Source organism: Diadema antillarum, unplaced genomic scaffold (genome assembly GCF_040938485.1).
Source record: "Diadema antillarum isolate AM-2024a unplaced genomic scaffold, OU_Dant_1.0 seq00000597_RagTag, whole genome shotgun sequence".
NCBI classification, from domain to species: domain Eukaryota; kingdom Metazoa; phylum Echinodermata; class Echinoidea; order Diadematoida; family Diadematidae; genus Diadema; species Diadema antillarum.
Window position 1 is genome coordinate 2,087,190 of NW_027271528.1, and position 22,141 is coordinate 2,109,330.

At 41.0% G+C, this 22,141-nt stretch overlaps 1 protein-coding gene across 1 annotated transcript in view; it reads left to right on the top strand.

Moving 5' to 3' along the window:
- LOC139735773 (uncharacterized) overlaps nucleotides 1–22,141 on the top strand; it is a 95,004-nt gene that overhangs the window by 57,906 nt on the left and 14,957 nt on the right. The window contains exons 5-21 of the mRNA XM_071646524.1: nucleotides 780–944; nucleotides 4,614–4,730; nucleotides 6,110–6,166; nucleotides 6,520–6,558; nucleotides 6,964–7,016; nucleotides 7,883–7,949; nucleotides 9,472–9,557; nucleotides 10,507–10,593; nucleotides 11,403–11,581; nucleotides 12,389–12,716; nucleotides 13,223–13,302; nucleotides 15,503–15,665; nucleotides 16,616–16,860; nucleotides 17,916–17,975; nucleotides 18,660–18,808; nucleotides 19,074–20,076; nucleotides 21,290–22,052. Coding sequence (XP_071502625.1) covers nucleotides 780–944; nucleotides 4,614–4,730; nucleotides 6,110–6,166; nucleotides 6,520–6,558; nucleotides 6,964–7,016; nucleotides 7,883–7,949; nucleotides 9,472–9,557; nucleotides 10,507–10,593; nucleotides 11,403–11,581; nucleotides 12,389–12,716; nucleotides 13,223–13,302; nucleotides 15,503–15,665; nucleotides 16,616–16,860; nucleotides 17,916–17,975; nucleotides 18,660–18,808; nucleotides 19,074–20,076; nucleotides 21,290–22,052 — 3,641 coding nt within the window. The remainder of the gene's footprint in view (nucleotides 1–779; nucleotides 945–4,613; nucleotides 4,731–6,109; nucleotides 6,167–6,519; nucleotides 6,559–6,963; nucleotides 7,017–7,882; nucleotides 7,950–9,471; nucleotides 9,558–10,506; nucleotides 10,594–11,402; nucleotides 11,582–12,388; nucleotides 12,717–13,222; nucleotides 13,303–15,502; nucleotides 15,666–16,615; nucleotides 16,861–17,915; nucleotides 17,976–18,659; nucleotides 18,809–19,073; nucleotides 20,077–21,289; nucleotides 22,053–22,141) is intronic.

Sequence of the window (22,141 nt, forward strand, 5' to 3'; positions counted from 1 at the left end):
TAATGTACTGATCATGTAATCTACCCAGGTGATCCTTGAGTCATCAAATTGATGGTGTGTAGCATTTTCCAAGATTGTTGTCATTGTTGTCAGTATAGGATTCAGTCTTTAGGTGCAGTGGTACAGTGTCCACTTTGGATTAAATTTCCACCATTGTGTTGATTCGATTTTCTTTCGGGATTAAAGCCAGGGTGAACTTTGTGTGGAAGTTCTCTGAAATTCAATGAAATGATCATTCGATGTACAAACAGCATATTGATTTATAGTACAAGAATACCACCAACAGAAACTTTGCATATAAAGAAAAATACATGGAGAATAGGGCTTGATGATTGAAAAGAAACTGTGTACTGGTATTTCCTGAAACCTGAGATCACAGTCTACACAGATTGGGAAAAAAGGGGAAGCATTAGCCTTTGATGTTTTCCCTCAAGGTGTATGTGCAATATCCTGTGGAGTAGAAGATGGCTTTTCCGTTTATAAAAATATGCATTTGCTAGATTTGCCGCACACACACGCACACACACACACGCACACACAAACTCACAAATAAAATAATGGCAAAGAACGCACATAAAAACTTGGCGTACCCTGGTGTTGTTAGAGAGTAGTCTTGTTCAGAAACCTTTTTTTGTTGTTTAGTCCTTGTAAAATGATGCCTCCTTCAAGGCAAATATTAGCATTAATCACACATCATGATTGGACAACGATGTCACAGATGACACCTTCTGATATTCTGTGCTCCGTCCTCCCTCGCCCCCCTTCTTCTTCTTCTCCAGGAGCCACCCTTCATGCCGAAGGTGGAGAACATCTCCCCGACCCCCTGCGACCAGGAGTCGTCTCCGACCAAGGTGTCCAAGGAGGGCCTGCTCCATTCGATGGATAGGGTGGACCGAGAGATAGCCAAGGTGGAGTCTCAGATCTCCAAGCTCAAGAAGAAACAGGTAAAGAGGATCACAACTTTGCAACAGATCATACTGTAAACAGGGCTGCACAATACTGTAAAACACTATTTTCACGGCATGAAATTTTCTCGAATTGGACCCCCACGGCCTTTTTTGCGGCATGAAATTTTTTTGGGAGTTGCCTCTAACATTCAATGCGTATAGTGTAGATAGGACCGTTCACATTCATTTTGATTTCGCAAATCTTGGCTCTCGTGAACTTCGCGAAATAAAGATGCACACGAACATTCCTCGTTTTACGGTAACCATCTTTTTCTACTGGTCCGACGATCTGTCTGTCGAACCAATATGTACCCAGTTTTTCCATGTTTTACTGGTCCATTCCTGAAAAAAGTTACTGGTCCGACAATAATTTTTCATGGTCCAGTTCATGGTCGGACCAGTGCCAGAGTGCAGTGTTGCTGTAAAACTAGACATTTGTGCATGAGTATTTTTTTTTTTTTGGGGGGGGGGGGGGGGGGGGCTCTGCCATGTAAGACAACTACCGCATGTATGTAATTCCATGGAATTGAAATATGCTAAAAATATGAGTGCCTTTGTATTCGTGCTCCTTTCATGTTGTGCGAAGTGTGCACAAATTTCTGCTTTTACAGCAATGGATTTAAGATCCCTACCCCCTTTTTTTGCATGTTAAAATTAGGACTAGTATTAATTTCTTTGTTCACTTTTAATGTTGTTTGCGATGTTTTTGTTTTTCGTGAGCAGCGGACTTCCGTGTGACATGAAAATTGAAGAGCGTGTTGTGGTTTTTGCAGGCTGAATGAAGTCTTTACAAGCCAGACAAATTGCTGCCCCATGTGATGTGTATGTATTATATGGTGCAAAATTGCAACTTTGGCAAGCGAAGAGTTTGACGCTGTGCAAGGACACCCCTCTCATTAGGAGAATGTGATGTGAACTTGGGTCTCTATTTAGCGAATATATGTAATCACATCCTGGACTTGAGCCAACCAATGGTAGTCAACTATCTAGCTCCTGATACCTTGTGAATGTTGTGCCAAACTTAGATACACTTGAGGGTAGGGAGAGAGAGAGAGATAAGAAAAAACAAACAAACAAAACAAATGATTAACAAATGTGTCTCAAAAGTTTATAAAGGAAAAAGTTGACTGTGGCTGGGAATTGGGACAAAACATGGAAATGATAGACCGTAAAAACATATTTCGAAAAACTAGCAGAGGAGTGAATATTTCATGAAAAATGTACATGGAATTCATTGTTTTTGTATCAAGTGTGATATTACAACTTTGATGTTGTATTATTTCTAAAAGGTGACAGGAATTTCTCCAACAGATTCTTTGATTTTTTTTTTGTGTCTGGCTGTCGCATCTGCATATGGTTGCAATGAAAGCCTCTTAAATATGTAATTTCTATTTTTCTGTGTATGTTTACGTGGCACATAAACCAGTGTATTCTGCCTTAAAACAGTTCTGGTTGAAGTGCATTGTAAATCCATCATTATCCACCGCCTTTCTGCCGGTAAATACCGCGTTGAGATAACTGATAGTTGATTTCCTGTAAAAATCAGTGCCAGTGGTAGAAGATGCAGTGTGAGGAAGTGAGTAGATAAGCACCTGTGTGACACAGTGATGCACTTTGAGCTTGACCCGTAGGCTTGCTCATGATACCAAGGCTGTCGGAATGGCAGCCTCGAAAAATTCCTTCTGATCGTTTGTCGTATACGATGTGGTCAAATTATGTAATAGCATGTAATGAATGGTTAGCAAAGCTGTGGTGAACAAGGCAGCAGAATAATGTGACTGTGAACGAGACTACCCATGTTAGGCTGAATATTGTGGTAACGCAGAATATCTCTCCCTCTGCTCAAAATTTTACGGCAAACAAAACATTTCAAGAGTGATTTTTCAGTTTAGCTGTCATAAAAAGCAAAATGTTTTGGGAGGCAGTGTTAACAGCATGTAGTGCTGCCATTGAACGTTTCTGGAGAAAGCAAACACAGAAACAAAAACAATACTGGCTGCATACATAATAGCTTTTGTTTAACTCCTCTTGTGTATTAAAGTGTGATTATTCTGTTCCATTTTTGTTTGTCAGCCATTCTGTAATGAATAGCCCGAGTGTCCTCTTTTGCTCAGAAATGAGAGCAGCCACAAACCCCAATAATGAGGCCTAGAACTTGCGAGAAATTGTAAACATGTTTTCGTGGTGTGGTAGAGGAGAAAGACCTTCTCCCATAGACAATAGACAAAAGTCATGAAGAGGAAAAAGATGCAGAATGCCTACTTGTTATGTTGAGAAAAGATGAGGGCATCGTTTTGTAATGAAAATTAAGAATTATACCTAGAGTGTCAAAGCCAGAAACTTTGACACTACACATACCTTTTAGGTCATATCAAATAGGGCTTGTATGTAGTCCCACAAATAGGTGTGTGTGTTTGCACATGAGGTCAGCTTGTTTGTTAATGAGGGGATTTAAAGGGGAGAAGTATCGTTTTCGATTGGAATGGTGGGTTTTTCTGGAATTTCATCGCACGCTGAGGGATTTTTTACTTCAATCATGTTGTGTGAGCCTCAGTTGGCTTTTAGTGATTGAAGTTGTTAAAAAAGAAGAAATGTCTTGAATGCCTGTAATTATTTCACTGTGCAGTAAATACCAGTAATACATTGTATCTTCATATGGAATTGGATGAATAGAACTTTCTTTTGACCTGTCAGGTCCTGGGGAAACTTTGCTGTAGAAATGATCATTTTGTCATCATGAAATTGGCAACACTGAATTTTACCGCTCGTCTGATTTCGAAAGTTATTTGTAGAACTGACTAAAGTCAGCAAATCTGCACGGAAGCAGAAAAAAATTTCGGAAGAAATTTGCTGGTTTGAGAGAGACGAAAAGAACTTGCATTTTCTAAAATGTGTAGCCAATTGAAGATTGACTTTTAAGTTCAGCAAAGAAGGAGGCTTGTAAAGAATTGTGCAAGTGAAACAAGAAATTCTATGTGAACAACAGAGTGCTCATTTGTATGAGGAGAGTTTACTCAAACTTCTGAAACAGTAACACCAAATAAACCTGAGATGTGTGATAAACAGATGTAATACTAACACCAAATAGTAAGAGTTATGATAATGGATGTAGCACTACTCCACATTATGTGGTCCCTTTGATGTAATGGCTTTAATAAAAACTTACATGTAACTGCAATGATATGCATGAGACTGTCTACTTCCAGTCCACCTCTGTAGAAATCACTGTTTTATTGTATATGAATTGCATCCTTTTTTTTTTAACCAAGAGAACTGTGATACTCAAACTTTGTATGAAGGAATTTTCTGCATTTTGTCTGCATGAACATGGGCCAGTTAAAGTGTGACTGGTACTTTGAAACTACATGTATAAACCTTTCCATTTTTTTTTTATTTGGAGAAAATCATGATTTTTTTTTTCTCAAAAGGAACATATTGTTTATCCATTGTGACCATGAATTAAAAGCATGATATCCTTTTTATGGAATTGCTTCTCTGAACTTTTGAAATATCCAGACCAAATTTGTTAAAATAGCAGCAGCAATGATGAAAAAAATACTCTATTATGTAAAGGGTACCAGCTTATGATGAAGCATAGTCCATATTTGCATGGCCTCAGGTGATGATTACTTTTCTTTGTGTTTGTTGTTTCGTGAATCACTGCAGCAAGAGATTGAGCAACGAGCGTTACGCCCTCTAGAGGCGGACAAACCACCCTCGCCAGAGTCCGGCGGCGAGCCAAAGCAGCAGAACATCATACAGATTATCTATGCCGAAAACAAGGTGAGCACCTCCCTGACCTTTGACCTCTACCCCATGCTGGGTTAGTCGAGATGATTGACGTGAATGGCACACCCAAACCGGAGACGGTGGAAACCAATTTATTATTTGGAAAAAAAAGAATAAGTGGATGTATTCATGCCTCTTTCTTAGATGTTGCAAACCCCAGGGATGAACCCTGTATTTGGCCCATCTTGTGTGATATGTTATGATAACATCCAGTGTAGATATATCATATTGACTGCAAGTATGTTGTGAATTATCTTTGCACTAAGGCATTTGCTATCTAGAGGAAAAGCAGGAGTGTGAATGCACCAGGAGATATGTGTTTTGTGGGTTTGGGATGGTTTGTAGCTGCAAGGCAAGATAGATCATATCTAGCAAGTATGTGATAATGGTTCATTTGATGAGATAATCACTGTGAAGTGTGCATAGTTTCCTACAGTGGTGGATTCCCCATAATGTTGTCAGGGCATGAGCGGTACAGTATGCAGCCATTGTTGAATGGGAGTGCAAATGAAGTTTGAAAACAGCAACCAAAAACAAACAAACAGTGACTTTGCTGGAAAATTGCAAAGTACACACAGATACAAGAATGTCAGTCTTCATAGCTGTAATATTGTATTTGGCTGTACGATGGATTCTCCAACGAGATGGTGATAAGGTGTTCAGCAAAGACAGATGATGTGAATTTTGTGCCAAGTACAAGAGGGGAGCATTTCATGACGCGTTTTGTCGGATGTGTTTTTCTGACAAATTTGCTGTCAGCCAATCAGATGCAAGGATTTCAGTAACTCATAACAGCTTGCCAGAAAAAAAAAATCTGACAAAATGCTTTATGAAATGCCCCCAGGTGTGTGATGCTCTTTATCTTTATTTTTACCAGTGTGTAAAATGTCAAACCAAATCTGTATCTTCACATCGTGTTAATCCATCATTCAAGCAATTAAGTCAAATTTAGTATGTATCATGATCTAGAAGTGTAGTTTTGCAAGACACCAATGTGTTAGTTTAAGGAAAATGTGTTGCCATGGTAACCACTCGTTTTTGTATCAAAATAAACCATTCAAGCTATGAAGGTCAAATTTGGTGTGTATGATGGACTTTAAGTGTAGTTATGCAAAATGTCCCTTGTGTTTGTATCAGACAATGCATTGCCATGGTAACCACACTTTTTACCCAAACCTTGTGGAACTCAGTGTCAACTCTGTAATTGCACAGTAAACTAAAATTATTCTGTTTCCAATTCAACAAGTGCACAAACTTGGATTGCCCTCATGACGTCACATCTATAAAGCAACACTAGGGGCGAGGGTATTAATCACCTTCAGTGATAATTCTAGTTTTGTATGTATTTCTTGTTTAATATGTATGTTCCACAGAGAAAAGCAGAGGCTTCTCATAAAGTTCTGAACAATCTTGGCCCCAAGAATGAGCTGGTATGTGCATTTTTTTCCTTTTTAATTGTATTTCTTCTTCTTCTATTTTTTTTTGTTGTTGTCACATGAGGTTCAATGTAATTTGTTTAGAAGGGGATAGCTCCTTTTTATTCAAAACAAATTAGATCATGAGTTGTCTGCAACCACTGTAATCAGTAATGATGGATGTTCATTGTAAAAGACTAGAGCCAATATGTTTGTGTCAATATCCTCCAAATGTACTCGGGAGGGCGTCGGTCCATCTGTGTTCTGCCCTCATGCAAGGAGGGAAAAAAAGATTTTCCATACAATGAATTCTCAAGTGAATTTGATTTCATGATAATGGTTGAATTCTGGGAAAATTTTCTGTGCAGATGTTAGGAGCATGCACAGAACTGATGGACAACTTCGTTGTGAGTAAAAAATTTGATTTCCGTCCGCAAGATAAAGATGTACGATTGCCCCATCCTCTGTCATGATTTGTCATTTTTATCACTTTTTTTTTTGCTTGCCTTAACCAGTCTGAGGAAATAAAGAAAATCATTATAGTATACAGTATATAAAAAGAATTGTAATATGATTTCTAGAAATTTGACTGTTTGTGTGATAAATTTATATCTCGAATGCACGGATACCAACCTTCCTTCTATGTAGTAATTTTCACAATTTTCAGTTTGTGTTTAGTTTATAAAAAAAGTTTGTGAGCTTGCCAGCTTGGCACGTTTTACCTCTGCACTGTGAGATCTCAACATACTTATGCTCGTTATCGTTTCTTCACCTTCCTTTTTTTCTTCTTCTTCTTTTTTTTTTTTAAACAGCCAATGTACAATCAACCATCAGATAGTACACAGTACCAGGAGAACCTCATCACGTAAGTTACCATGGCAACGGACGTTCGATGCCTTGCTCATGCTTTCTCTATTCCTTGTACCTGTGCAATCACAACTTAATGAATGCATTGAATGGGAAGGGAGTTATTGGTGTGTCTTTGTGTACACCAGTTCCATCATTCAATTTTCATGAGGGAATTGATAATCAACTTGCGGGGATGTTGCTTCCCGGTAGTGGTGAATTACTGAGGTCACTGACTGTACATCTTGAAAAGCTCTTTTAGTTTTTGCCGTGGGAATTGCACTAGACTGATAGTCAAATACAAAAAATTAAGGAGGCCTCTTCTTCAATGGGGTCTTGGGAAGGATTGCCCGCTGTGAATACAATGAAGCTATTAGTTGACTTTCCCTGAATCAAAGCCATGTTGATATGTATATATATATATATATATATATATATATATATATATATATATATATATATATAGATATAGATATAGATATATAGATATATATATACATACATACATATATATGTGTGTGTGTGTGTGTGTGTGTGTGTGTGTGTGTGTATGTGAATGTATATTTGTATGATACATATATATGTGTATGTATATATATGTATTATGGATCTAGCTTTAGGGAGACACTATATGCTCATAATTGCTTTACTAAGGAGACACATGACCCTAGAAAGACAATTTGTCTCTTCTTAATCTTTTCAACTATATTATATACCATTCAATGGCATGCTTTTCTGCTGACATGTCTTATCTACAGAATGTCTCCCTAAAGGTGGACCCTGAGTTCCGTATATGTTGCATTTTATATTCTTCTTTTTTTCTATAGTTTAGTTACATTGCACCTTGTGCATTTATACACATCTTTCAATCTTTTGTGTGACCAGGAACATGGAAATGAAGCGGAGATTGATACAGTTCTTCACCAAACGGAACGAGGACAGGAAACGGCGGGTGAGTGCATCAAACATCCCGGACATGAAAATGCAGAGTTCAGAGAGAAAAATCTCAGCAACAGAACTGCATATTTCTTTATTTTTTGCAATTTTTCGGCGACCCTGATTCTTAACACTGGACTTGATTTGTGCACGCTTTGAAAAATTTGCGCCGATTCTGCATTTTTGATGGTGAAGTTTAGGATTTTGGATGGATTTTTGGGGTGACTATTAAAGGGACTTTTCTATTGTGAACAACAGTGCCAGTATATGAAATGATGTGATATGCTTGTGTTGTGACAATAGATCTGCTGGCTTGTGATGAGAGATAAGAGACTGAATTCTGGTCGGTGCTGGTGTTTTACTCTAATACTAATACTGGTGGTTTTACTCTAATTTTAGGTTTATTTTCCACATCCTCCTTTTTTCTTCATAATTCATACATCGTCATTTTCAGATATTTTTCAGCATACTTTTTGATGATACTATTTATTTGGTTGATACCTCAGGGTGTATTTCGCTCATAGAGAAAGTTGCTTTGAATGAGAAAATACGTAGCAAAGTGAACGCAAGTGGTCAGGAAAAAAAACAAAAACAGTTAGAGCAGCCTGTATACCAGTAAATTTTGTGATAGGTCAAAAGGGTACCTCAAAATGATAATCTTGTGAACTTTATGGCACTTGTATGGAATTTTTTTTCTTTTCTTTTCTTTTTTTTTTTGCATGATGAACCACTGCATGATTATTTGTTCTTGTGATTTGAGTAAAAGCTCAACTTTCTTTCCTTAAGAGGATGTTAGATATGACATTTATGATATGTTTTGAGAGAGAAAAAAATGACCAAAATGTCCTATGAGAAAATATGAAATTACTGACAATCCTGAAAAAACAGAAAAGAAAAATGAATGAAAAGAAAGATGGAGGTTTGGGCATGTACATCACAACCACTGTCTGAACCGAGGAGGTGCCCACTGAATTGAATTGAGATGTGGTACAACTACAAGATATCATCTCTGTAGTTTACCCTCAAGCCCCTGCTCTGCTCATTCCTGTTTCTCGTGAAGATCACTGAGCCTCCTATGACCACCCCTACAGGTGTCTGATCTTATTGTACGTGTGTTTGTGTGTGTGTGTGTGTGTGGGATGGGGGTGCTGTGAGTGAAGATATGCCTGTTCTTTTTATCTGTGGTTATGTATCTGTTTCACTCTTCTCTGATGCATTATAACATCAATGGACACACAATCCATTAATTCAAATCCATGCAAGAATTGTGCAATTTACTGCTTCTCTGAGTATTTAAAGCAAAAGTTGAATTTGCCAGAAACATGTTTGGGGAAACTGATCTAACGGGCAGAGCAATGTGATATTTTTTTTTCAAAGCAATATCTCAAAAGGGGGAACTACCATGTATCAAATGTAGTTGTGATTAAAAATCAGTCAGCAGAGATAAAAAGAAAGAGAAAGAAAAGAGTGAATGGAATACATCTAGAAGGAGTCAAGAGAAGTTAATGCAATATGCAATACATGTTTCCTTTTTGCAGGAACTCTTCATGTGTCAGCGGTACGGCAAGCTTATGGTGGCCTGGGAGAAGAAGATGGAGAGGCTGGAAAATAACCCCAAGAGGAGGTACGTCCCTTTTGCCCTCACGGGCCAGCATTCTAACAGTAAGAGATTTTGTGACCCTCCGACCCCTGTGAACATCTTCCTGATGGTGATATTTTGAAACGTGGAAAATAAAAGGTCATTGGAGGTGGGATCACTTGTCTTTGATGCTGATGATGGCTTGTGATTACATGTTCGTGGTGTCGCAGAGCTAAGTATGGAATGAAAAGTTAGAAATTACCAAGGTTTTTTTTATGATCTTTTCAAAAGCAGAAGTATGTGTGATGCAAGGGATGTACTTTAAAAGTGCAAATTTTTGTGCATTTCATTAGACATGAAACTAATGCGATAATAAAAGCATGCAAATGATTGTTTTGCTGTTCTGTTGTGTGTAGTTTTCTTCACATTTGTTAGTCCCGTAGCGTGTAATGACCAGCTACCTTTTACCGTAGTCTTTTGGAGCAGCTAAAGCCCCTATCCACCATAGAAGCAGTCACCTGTTTGAAGTGCCCACTGAATTGTTGTTACCGTCCGTGAAATTGAACACACAAGAAAATTCAACTTGCCAGGCCGAGCACGAAAAATTTCCGCTTTTACAGTATTGGCCTTGCCCTGAATCGTATTCATAGTGTACTTGCTTGTTTATGGTTATTAACCGTGTATGGTTCAGTCCATTCTATCATTAAGTTCTATTATCAAGCAGGTTGTTAAAAATCCATACCCCCACTTGTCCGGGGCATCAAAAATTGATTTGCCTGGCCAGTAGCAACAGAAGAGGGCATTTGCATGTTAAGTATGGTTTATTGCAAATGATTGTCTGCTGGTCTAATATGGCAGGCAGGCAGAATGGTTTGTTATACTGTGTTAACCCCATCATAGCCCAAGGGCAATTTATTCTGTGTTTTAGCATTGTCGTCTTTGAGACCACGGCCTGAAGGAGGTTAATAACATTCTTTCTCAAAACGTGTTGCAGGGCCAAGGATGCCAAGGCGAGGGAGTTCTTTGAGAAGCAGTTTCCAGAAATCCGGAAACAGAGGGAACAGCAGGAAAGGTTTTCACGGTAATGCACGAAACGCAGTAGATCTCCTCCCACAAATCTGCATCCTAGGAGCTGCCCTCGTTCTAACTCTAATAACTCTAATACATTTCGACGTTACAAGTAACCGATATCATTAAAAGGCTGGAATTTTGGTATGAAGAAATGAATAAAGGATCAGCCAGATTTTCTCAAACTGTGTTTCTTGGTCACAGGAAATAAACAGTCAACCTTGCCTAAGTCAGATCTATTTGGACTGAAGAAATAGAGAAAATTTGACATATGAGGGATGAAAATCAATAGGATGTAAAGAGCAGAGAACTTGGAAGGACCTTGTACTTATTTGATTATTCGACTTAAGCAAGGTTGACTGTACTTTGCTGTAGTACATAAGTGCAGGTGTTTGAAACCACTCTAGAGAGGAAAAAATTGTTCTGAAACTTGCACTTTCTGCCATGCTTTCATCAGAACATAACCTCTATACCATATTTTAGATTAAAGCTGTTGAAAAAAAAAGAGTGAAAATGATAAAAGATATAACTGAGAATTTTGACATCTACAAAAATGATTATTGATATGTAACAAGTACATGATAATTGAAAAGGTTATTTTTTTTATATTTGATGATGAACCCATTAAAAAATAAAATTGGAAATGGCATTTATTTGTTTTTGCATTCAAACTCTCCACATTTATGTACTTATGTGTGTATTTGTGTGTATGTCTTGATGCATTGAAATGGTATGCGTTTAGACTTCTGCACTTGCATGTTTTTCATTGTCCCTGTGAACTTTTGCCCATTATTTTCCTGGTGGCTTCTGTCTTTCCTTTAGCAGAGCAGGGACGCGGAGCAGCTGGGGCAACATCGCCCGGAGCGACGCGGAGCTGGCCGAAATCGTGGACGGCCTCAACGAGCAGGAGGCCAACGAGAAGCACATACGCAGCCTGGCCGTCATTCCTCCCATGCTGTACAACAGCGAGCAGCGCAAGGTCAAATTCTTCAACAAGAACGGTCAGTAGATGTGCTTCCTCTCCATCTTCTTCCTCTCTATCATTCCCCTTTTCACCCCCTCCCCCTCCCCCTTTAGGAAAATGAAGCCCTAGATTTGTACTGCCCTTCAAGGGGGGCATTTTGTCAAGCATTCTGTTAGATATTTTAGTTTTGTCAAATTTGCTCTCAGCCAATCAGATGCAGGGATTACAGTAGCTTAAAATAGTTCATCAGAAACAAGGGCTTATGTTATATGTAGCTAATGGTAGTTTAATCTCCCTTGTGAATCGGTGCAATGGGAGTTGAAGTTGATATGAGAAGAGAAATTGCAACATATCGATTTTGGTCATTGTGCAGCACTTGTCTCGTAATATTCACTATCTTAACTCCAGAAATCATGAGAAATGGTGATGAGAGCATGCAAGGTAAATTGTTATATATCAGAAGTGATTGTTTTTTTGTCTGCTTTCTCTTTCGATTGCTTTTTTCAGCAAGTAATTTAGACTGAAACTCGAACTTGTAATCATTTCATCAAATGTCTGTGGTCTAGGGCAATTACCCTGGGCAATTACCACAGACCCTTCCCCTGACTCTAACCCTAACCCTAATCCTGAACCTAATCCTAACCCCAACCCAAACTCTAACCTTAAACCTAACCCTAATCTTTATTCTAACCTTGTCACTAACCAATATTTAGCCGGGGGGGGGGGGTAATTGCCCTAATACGGTCTGGCAGTTTGAACACCAAACTTCACACTCCTTCATTCTTTATGCATCCTCCTCATGTATTTTTTCCTCCCTCCACATCTTGCCCCGCCCTGTCTCCAGGCCTGGTGGAGGACCCACTGAAGGAGCACAAGGACCGGCTGCGGATGAACCTGTGGACGGACGAGGAGAAGGAGATCTTCCGGGAGAAGTACCTCCAGCACCCGAAGAACTTCCTCCTCATCGCCTCCTTCCTGGAGCGCAAGGATATCTCCGACTGCGTGCTCTACTACTACCAGACCAAGAAGAACGAGAACTACAAGCAGCTGCTCCGCAAGTCGCAGGCCAAGCGCCGGCGAGGCTTCCCGCCGAAGAACGCCGGCAGCAGCGTCAACCGTAACCAGGACGATGATGACAAGGACAATGATAAGGATGAAGACTCCAGTAACAGGTGAGAACACCTGGGTACCTTTCAGAAACTGGGGGTTAAAGGGAAAAATATTTATGTAATGAAAACCTGTCTTTCATTCCCTGTCAAACTGAGACTTTGTCATGTACCAAACCATTTATATTATGCTTTCCAAAAAATGCATCTGATAAGGAACCTCTTTGGGGCATGTGGTAGATTTTGTTGTTATCCAATAACTCACCGGGACTCTGTTGCATCAAACATTTTCCAAAGAAAAACACAAGTTACTTTTTAACAGAGTTTTTCTTGTGTTAAAATCAAAGGCAGAATCATTTCAATTGAGTTTTCAGTTCTTACCAGAGTTTTTCCTCGGGTAAAAAGGTTTACGCAACGGGCGCCAGAAGTATATTATCTGAAGACTTGAAGATTTTGATGGTGTAATGTCTGGGAGTTTCGTTATCCCGGATTCAGTGCAAGTACTTAGCACTGTCTTGCCATCTGATGCCGACCTTCAATACTCACTTGTCCTTATTTTGTGTCATACCCAGTCGGTCTGGTGACAAAGGGGGCGGCGAGGATAAAGATGGCGGAAGTTCGCAGAATGGAAGTGCTGCTGCTGGATCAGAATGTGAGTTTTTCTCTTTTTTTTTGTACGTCTTAAACTGGAATCTCAATGATTTTCATCTTGTCAAATTTGGTATTATAACACAGTAAATTTCAAAATTTATGCAAATATCCCCCATTTTTTGGTTACTGATTGATCCTGAGCTAGAAATTATGAATAAGATTCATTGCAAATGTGAGTTGTGGAGTGATCTACTTTGCCAAGAATGTCGGCCTGATTTTGATGACGTAACAAGTGGCCTGTGCTCTCTGCCAGCCAGCCGCGCGCTTCAAAGACCAGCAGGCGCGCTCCGTGCCAGATCCCAAACTGTTGCTTGAAGGGCAATGGAAGACAACGTTCTTGATCTGAGTTTCGAGGTGGAAACCAACAAAGAGATGGAAGGAGACAGTGATACTGAGTCATGATCCTCGAAGTCAAACAGTGATAACGGATATTTAGATGAGCTTGACCCTTGAAGCAGATGCTAAACAACCTAAACGCTGCTGCTGGTGCCGTTGCTGCGGCGAGAGTGCCGATTGCATGCTTGTAGTTACATGAACAGGAGTGGGCTGAGACAACTGGATGATGTTCGTGATGATAAAGAGGAACAGTTTGGAGGAGAAATGAAGACTTCTCATGACGTTACCCTAGTGACACTTGGAATTGATGTGCATGGTATTCATTTTGCTGTTAGTTGCTATTATTATTTTCTGATGCTTTTAATACACCCATCTCACTGACCACATGCGAAACCCAGACTGTGCACTGCAGGCTGCGTGATGTACATTGCATGCATCAATGTGACACGCTACATGTTTCCTCTGCTTACTGCTTGAATTGCTGCTGCGAGGTTGAACTGCTGGACAATACACGCACTCGTGTACACACATACACATACGACACTGCACCCACACGTCTGTAATTTGAGCAGGAGCTTGACTCTCTGTTATCATCGACCATCAGTAATTACCTCTGCCAAGGGAGGAGGTTATGTTTTCATTACCATTGGTTTGTTGGTTTGATTGGCCTTGTGCAAAATAACTCAAAATATTGTGCACGGATTTGGATGAAACTTGCAGGAAAGGTTGAGAATGACATAAGGAACATATGATTAGATTTTGGTAGTGATCCAGAAATTTTTATGGATTCTATGAAGGATTTTCGACATTTTGGCAGGTAGGGTCAGTGAACTTGGAAGTTCAAGCTGCGCATGTTTGAGATTTTCATATGCGCACTAAAGTGGGTGCTCTAGTTTATGCTAGGGCAAGGCGCGCCATTTAGCTGAGGGTGTATAACGTAACAAAGGCTTCTATATCGGGAAATCAGGCGATTTTTCATTGGGTGGAAATCACTGATCTCTGTGGAAGAGCAAGGTCATCAGTGGAAAGTAGCTGCTTGGTGGAGGTCTGCGCTCTCAGAGTACTTTTCTAGTTTTAGAATGGAGTTTAAAGCTGTTTCACAAAAGCAAAGAGTTGAACATGTTGAGGACAATGAGTAACAATTTCTGATTTAGATTTTTTTTTTCTGATTTCAGATTGTGCAAGCAGCGTATGGCGCAAAGCTCGCGAACTGTGACAGTGAGTTGTTTTGAGTGATGACATGCAATCATCATTGATATCAATTCTGTGAGGCAACTGATTGGGTTCAAATTTACGTGAGTGTGTCGAAATAAGCTGTTCAGTATTTCCTGGGATTTTGGTGTAATATGGTTGTCCAGAAGTTGAGATATCCACATGGATATACCAAATTATATTAGTGCCGTTTCATGTACGCATACTGGAAGACGGCTGTGAAAATATGCAGGCCACTTGTCACGTCATCAAATCATAGGACAGTATTCCCCCACATAGGCATTTAGACAGGTATGTAGAATGACGGTTAACATTCTTTGTTACTCATTTTCTGTGCTGGAATATGCCTGCAAAAGTACAATATTCATGTATTGTTAGTATGTTCCCAGCTTTCACCGTTTCTGTTTCAGCAAGAGTGAGCTCTCAACATGTGTTGAAGTCAGCAGTTGACATGAAATCAACAATCTACCTTGAAGTTAGATTTCCATAGAATTGGAAATGCAAATAATTCTGTTTCATATTCCTAATGCACGTCTCAAAAGGATTATTTGAACCAGTTTGTGTCACGAGTTCAAAGGTTCCATAATATACATATTTTTTATATTCCCTGTCACCCATATACTGTCTGACTTGTGCCCTTCTGTGAATGACAGCATCTCCAAACAACTGCTCCCTGTGCAAAGACCCGCTGGACACCTACAGCCTGAGCCGGCCGGTCAACCGGACAAACTGCGATCTGTTCGGCATGAATGAGACGGACCTCAAACCGGACATGAGGGTCTGCAGCCGGTGTAGATTTCGCTCCATCAGGAGAAGGTGAGATCGTCATCGTCTTGGCACAACAATCGACTACAGGCCGATTGCAATGTTTTATGCACAGAGTGATGTGAGAAGTTTGGCCATATCTGGCATCAATGGTGTTGTGGCTGTAGCTGGTTTTTCAGCTGTATTGGATTCACAATGTCGTCAAAAGTCTGGAGGAAGCTACAGAATGGTTACTTATGTCAAATGGTGGTATTCATTGCGAGACGTTTATATGTGATATTGCATATTCTGACTGCATGATGAATTGCCTCGCTTCTGTTGGACAAGTGTAATTCAGACTGATGTTTGTCACATGGTATTCAGTACTGAAATATTCCAGCAACCGTAGTTTTGTTCAGGAGGGTTGATGCTAGGATCATTCAGCCTAGCCAGTTTGATGTGGTAGCTTGAATGTCTTCCAGCTTTGGTGGGATGAGTAGATTAAAGGGATGGTACAGTATTGGTGGAGATGAGAATCGGGCTTATAACTTTTTGCAAGATACCAAGAAAACACTTATGATATAGTACAGAGCATACCATTTTAAGAGGAATTCAAAGTTTATTTGATGAAAATCGGGTTTGGAATGACTGAAACATCCAAAAACAAAGTAAAACAAAGCGATCGTAATAAAGTGTGGGTCCCACACTTTAGTAGAATAGCTCTTTTGGATATCTCAGCCATTTCAAAACCAATTTTCGTCAAATAAACGTTGAATTCCTCATAGAATTACATGCTCTTTCATATTTTATAAGAGGTTTCTCATTATCTCACCAAAAAATGTTAGAAACCTGAAATTAGCTCTCAACCAAAACTATAGTATACGATCCCTTTAAACTGTAGAATTACAGCACTATCCAGTTACAGAATGTTTTAACGAGAGTATGCAGGATATCTTGAACCAAAAGGGCAACGGCATTAATTCATCTTTGCGAATGCTTATCTTCTACCATTCTCCTACCAGTCGATGTCCGGTCCTGACCTGTAAGACGCCAAGGAAGCGAGTACGGCGCTTAAAACCGCTCCCAAACAAGTGGTTTGACATCTCGGACGAGCAGCGGCGGTCCCTGTCGGAGGAGCTGGGCGTGGCGGTGGAGGTTACAAAGTGCTGCGCGGCGTGCTTCAACCGCATCGCCCGGAGACTTGGCTCGGAGGGCTCCGAACCCGAGCCACCGTTACCTCCGCCCCCTCCCGAAGACACCGAACCAGGTACGCCTGAACCCCCTTGAAAGAGAGAACATTGAAGAGTCACAGAAGATTGTTCTAGAAAATGATGCTGCTCGCCGGACAACACCATGTGTCATTACATATTTGAAAATTGATCTTGCTGGCTCATTGATGTTAGTCTGCATATAGCGTAACCTCTGACAGACCCAAAGAGATTTTATGTATGGAGTAAGTAGTCGCCATACGCGTGCGTACAAATGACGCGTCCAAAATTGAAGAGGGAGCGCACCCTCACATCCAGGCATATGTAATTCAGCCTACGTTCAAGTCATATCTTCTCATTTCATATCTGGAGTGATTTTCTATTCTTCATAACACATTTTATTTCTCAGAAACGCAATGTGGTTGATTGTTTAGATATCAGTTTCTACACTGATATCATATCATTTGAACCATTTCGTGGAGCCCAGACCTTTTTGCTATTCTCAAAATAAACAATGGGAACTTGAGTGTAGACTAGAAAGTAGTTGAAGCATTAAGACGTCTGTTTCGTGTACATATCCACTTATGTCATAACATCAAACAACATCAGCAACATTATGTTTAGACATTATGATTACTTGAGCATTGTGACGTATCTATAAAACTGCGTAAGGCTGACTGCGTCCAATATTCAAGTCAAGCGCATTTAACAGTATACTGCCATCTACTGTTCAATAAATGTACAGGATCAGAGCAGTGGCAGCTCCCACAACGCGAAATTGTAGCTCTCTTGCGCAACCGCCTCCCCTACTGGACTACGCCCTCTTGTGGTATAATCTCTTTTGACAAACCATGTACCTGTGGCTACATGTATTAAGATATCAATTTCTAATGAAATTGATCGATTTGATGCATATCCCATTCAGCTATGTCATTCTAAATTTCAGTCTTGATTGCTCTTATCAGTAAACTTTTGCTAAATATATCTAGAATATTACAGAGTGCCTTTGTTCTGGATTATGCGCAGAGATTATGTTCTGTGTACTAAAGAATGATTGTACGTGTGGGATAAGAGATTGTAACTCTTTGACCTCGACTTTTGCATGATCTTTCAGCCCTAACAGGTCCGGAAACATCCAGATGGACTGAGGAAGAAATGGACAGAGCAAAGACTGGTTAGTAGGGTGGAATCATTACATAATATCTAAGTTGTTTCAGGTATATGTTTGTGATGTATCTAGTAGACATCTTTTTTCTTTTTTTTAAACATTTTGTTCCTTTTGTTCCTTTGTTCCTTTTTGTTTCTTTTTTTTCAGTGTATGACCCTTTCATTGTCAGTGAACAAAGATCGAGAAGAGAAATCAACAAAAGAGACCCCATAAATGAGTGCTTAACTGCCACTGAGTAAAGATTACAGTAGTCTTGGTAGAAGACTGAAACAGCCTGATCTCAATCTTTAATTTTCCAGCATATAATGCCTCGATTATTGAACAAAAACTATCAAAAACAATAAAACCAGAGCAGCAAATGATCAAGCAAAGTCTTTTTAAAAGGGAAACTCCCCTCCATCTCTCAAATTGACTTAGACGAAATAGCAGAGTCAATCAAACAAGGAAAAGTTGTGTAGAGTTACACATGTCCATGTGGTGCAGGGATGCAGGTCACAATCTGTTTTTGTTTTTTTCCCGTATTTTTTTCTTTCATGCCTCTGTGTAATGAAATAACCTGCTTTTTTTGCTTTGACTTCAACTGTTGAAAGCATTTTGAGCATGGATTGTGATTTCCCTTTAAGCCAGGATCAAGTTTTGTGGTGATAAGGAGTTGGCCTGCATCTTTTTCTATTCATCTACCTCACTCAGGTTTGCTGCATCATGGCCGCGACTGGCCGGCCATCGCCAAGATGGTGGGCACCAAAACGGAGGCTCAATGCAAGAATTTCTACTTCAACTACAAGAGGCGCTTTCACCTGGAACATCTCTTGGAGGAGCACCACAAGGTCAAGAAGGAAGTAAGTCCCCGCAGTTCAAAAAAAGAAAAAAAAAATCCCCAGGTGTCTCCAAGTTTCATTATAGTGTTACCTTTCTTTTTTAAACATTTCTGGGAGAGCACAGATTATTTAATGATTTGTAGTCACTTGATTACCAACCTGTCATTCGCTTCATGAAGAACTGAAGCTGTGTCTTCCATGATTGCTACTCATATACGGTGTATGTACTCTGTGTGGGATTTTTCAGCATTGAAAATCTTCATCCATCTCTGTTGTGTCCCCTCAGGGAGATCGAGAGCACCGTGTGTCGACAACGGAAAGTATGGCCTCGACTGTCACGGCTGGGTCAGAGGATGACTTCAATCCATCGAGTGATGACGATAACGAGGAGAGTTCGGACACTGCTAGTGCCAGCGAAAATGATGAGACCCATTCAAAGAAGGTCAAAGTAAAAACGGAAAAGATGGAAATAGATGAATTTAAGAATCCCTCCAGTTCATGCTCAGACCCAGCGACCTCAAATGCTGCCTCTGCGGCAGCATCCAGCTCTGCTGGGACCTCGACGTCGACTTTAGCGTCGGTTATAACACCAGTTTCCGTCTCAACATCGATCGGTGGAACAGGTGATATGGATCAGTCATTGAGAGACAAGGTGAAGGTGGAGAAGCCTGAAATTAAAACAGAGCCAGACTCGCTGAGCATTGACAAAATGGAGGTTAAAAGTGAGGCCAATGAGCCTTCGACGTCGTCTGGCGTCAGCGCAGTGGCAGGAGCCTCGGCAGCATCGTCAACGTCGCTATTTGGTGCAGCAGAGGGTGCGAATCCGGCCCTGACGGCTGCCCCATCCTCCTCGTTGCTGCCATCGCGCGTGTTAGCACCACCTCAGGGATACAAGCAGGAGCCAGAAACCCACGTCATCGAGGACGACGACTCGAGCGCCACCTGCAGTGCCGACGAGAGCACAACGCAGGACGACATCTCGTTCCCTCCGGGCCCGGGGCCACGTCTGCAGCAGAGCAAGGGGCCCGGAAGCGAGGTGGTCTCGAAGTTCGGCACGGGGGATAAGGTGACGTCGAGTGATGACAAGACATTCTTTCATGCCGCAGAGCTGCAAATGAACAATAAGATGGCAGACTCCTCATCCAAGATAGATCCACCAGATGAAGATGAGGAGGGTCATGGGAGCCGGACCATCCGGAGAGTGATTGCGGAGTACCTCGGACGAGACTCGTCAAGAGGAGTTAACAACATTAGAGACCTGATTGATTCTGCCATTGATAAGCATTTAGGTGAGTGCAGTTGCACTGTCAAACCAGAATGTTTTGCATGCGCGTAATTTTCACAGTTTTCAAGAGCAGCCAAGATTCACTAAAATTGAATGCACGCAAAAGTTTTCATGTACATACAATGCGTTGAATGCCAGTCGCCAATTTGCAAAAGCTTCATGCCCCGAAAAAGGCCGTTGGCTCCAATTCGCAAAGTTCCATGCTACAAATGTTACTGGTTTTACAGTTGGTGTGTTCGGTTGAATGGCCATGTATCTACCTAGCAAGATGAGAATTTTAAGTGATGCAACTTACAAGTTTGTCTCATTCATGTGCATAATTAGATAGGTGATGACCAAATAGGTTGATTTGCCCATTCCATCAACTTTAGACTAATGCCACACCATTGATTATCACAAAACCACTAAAAAGTCACCAAACATGGATTTTTGGTAAAGAGCACATTTTGAAAGAACAGACTCTAAGCTTTAAAGTGATGTCAAATGTATAACTCAATACAAACAGCTTTTTTTCTTAACCCTTTGTAAATGAGGAAAAGAAAATATACATTCTGGAAAAGCATTTGCTGAGAAACAAGGTGTGAAGTTGATTAATAGAGTCTGTTCAAGTGCTTAATCTTATCGTGCTGTGCTCTGTGCAATGAATGGGACAAAAAGCGGGATGTAAAACTCTGTAAAAACCACAATGAAGGGATCATCAATTGAAGCTGAAACTTAGCACACTCTATGAGCACATTCTCTTATGACTGATACCAATTTTGAATACACTAGCACTACCCTTTGAAAAGTTAACAGAGTTGAAAGTGAGTAGTGTTTAGAGGGTTTTAAAGAAATTAATCAGGCCCTGCAAGATTTACCAAATCACACTATCCTACATAAATGTGTCCTAGAAAAACCTAAAAAATACATTTTCATGATCCCAAACTTAAGAACTGTGTAGAAGAAAAGTCACACTCTTTAAGAAGAAAAAAGAAAAAGAAAGTTAACTAGGCTATCACCTATTTCGAGTCATCACGTTAAATCAGGGCATGCAAATTTTTGTTCGTTTTGTAATGCACGATCACAAATTGTAGTAAGAGGAAGCCCAGTGTGTGGATAAATGGCTTTAAGAAATGAATTGATGGAGTATCAATGGTACAGTTGAGTTACAAACATACATGTTGGTGATGGTCAGATTATGCCTGCATGCTGAGTTTCTCTTATGTGTCCTAATGCAGGTAATGATGTAAGTCCAGCTGCAATGCCCCCGTCCAGTCAGGGTGGATCCGGGGATGCCAAGCCTTCACCAATGGAGATCAAGTCCTACGATGCGTTGCAGAAGGGGTTGCATGCTGACTCCAGTGACAGCACCTCGCGGCAGGGACAGCAGCGGCCTGCCACTGCCTCACCATACCTCTCCCCTCACATCTCTCACACCTCGCAGCATCAGCAGATGGAGAGGGAGATGCCGGAGATTGGCAGCAGCCATGCGGAGATGCTCCGTTACCATGGACACGGACACGGGCATCTTCACGCTGCTTACCGGCATGGCAAGGACTTCGCCAAGGACTTCGCCAAGGACTTCCTGCACAGGCAACAGCAGGAGAGGGAGAGGGAGCGGGAACGTGAGCGTGAGCGAGAGAGGGATAGGGAGCGCGACCGTCACCATATACATTCACCAGGAGCAGCTGCAACGTCACCGCGGCAACCCTACCCGCCCCGCTCCAACTCGCCCTACGCCCTGGTCCCAGCCCCGGACCGTCATGCCCAACCCCACCCGGGCACTTCTCAGGCCGGCCGTAACCCCCTCCAACACAGGGCCCTCCAGCACAAGGCTGGTATTCCCCCTGGCCCTCCGCCGCCGCTCATCAACAGCCCGGCGGGCAAGCCACTGAAAGCTGAGAAGGCCTCTGTGCTTAGTCAGGTTGCCATGGTGACAGGAGCAGGCTCAATTACCCAGGGCACGCCCGTCAACTTTGCAGTGTCCTCATCACCATCAAAGTAAGTTTTTCTGGTAGTCTTGTCTCAGAGTGGGGAAAGGAAAGAAACCTGAATTTTCCAATACAGTTAGACAATGTTTACATATCTAC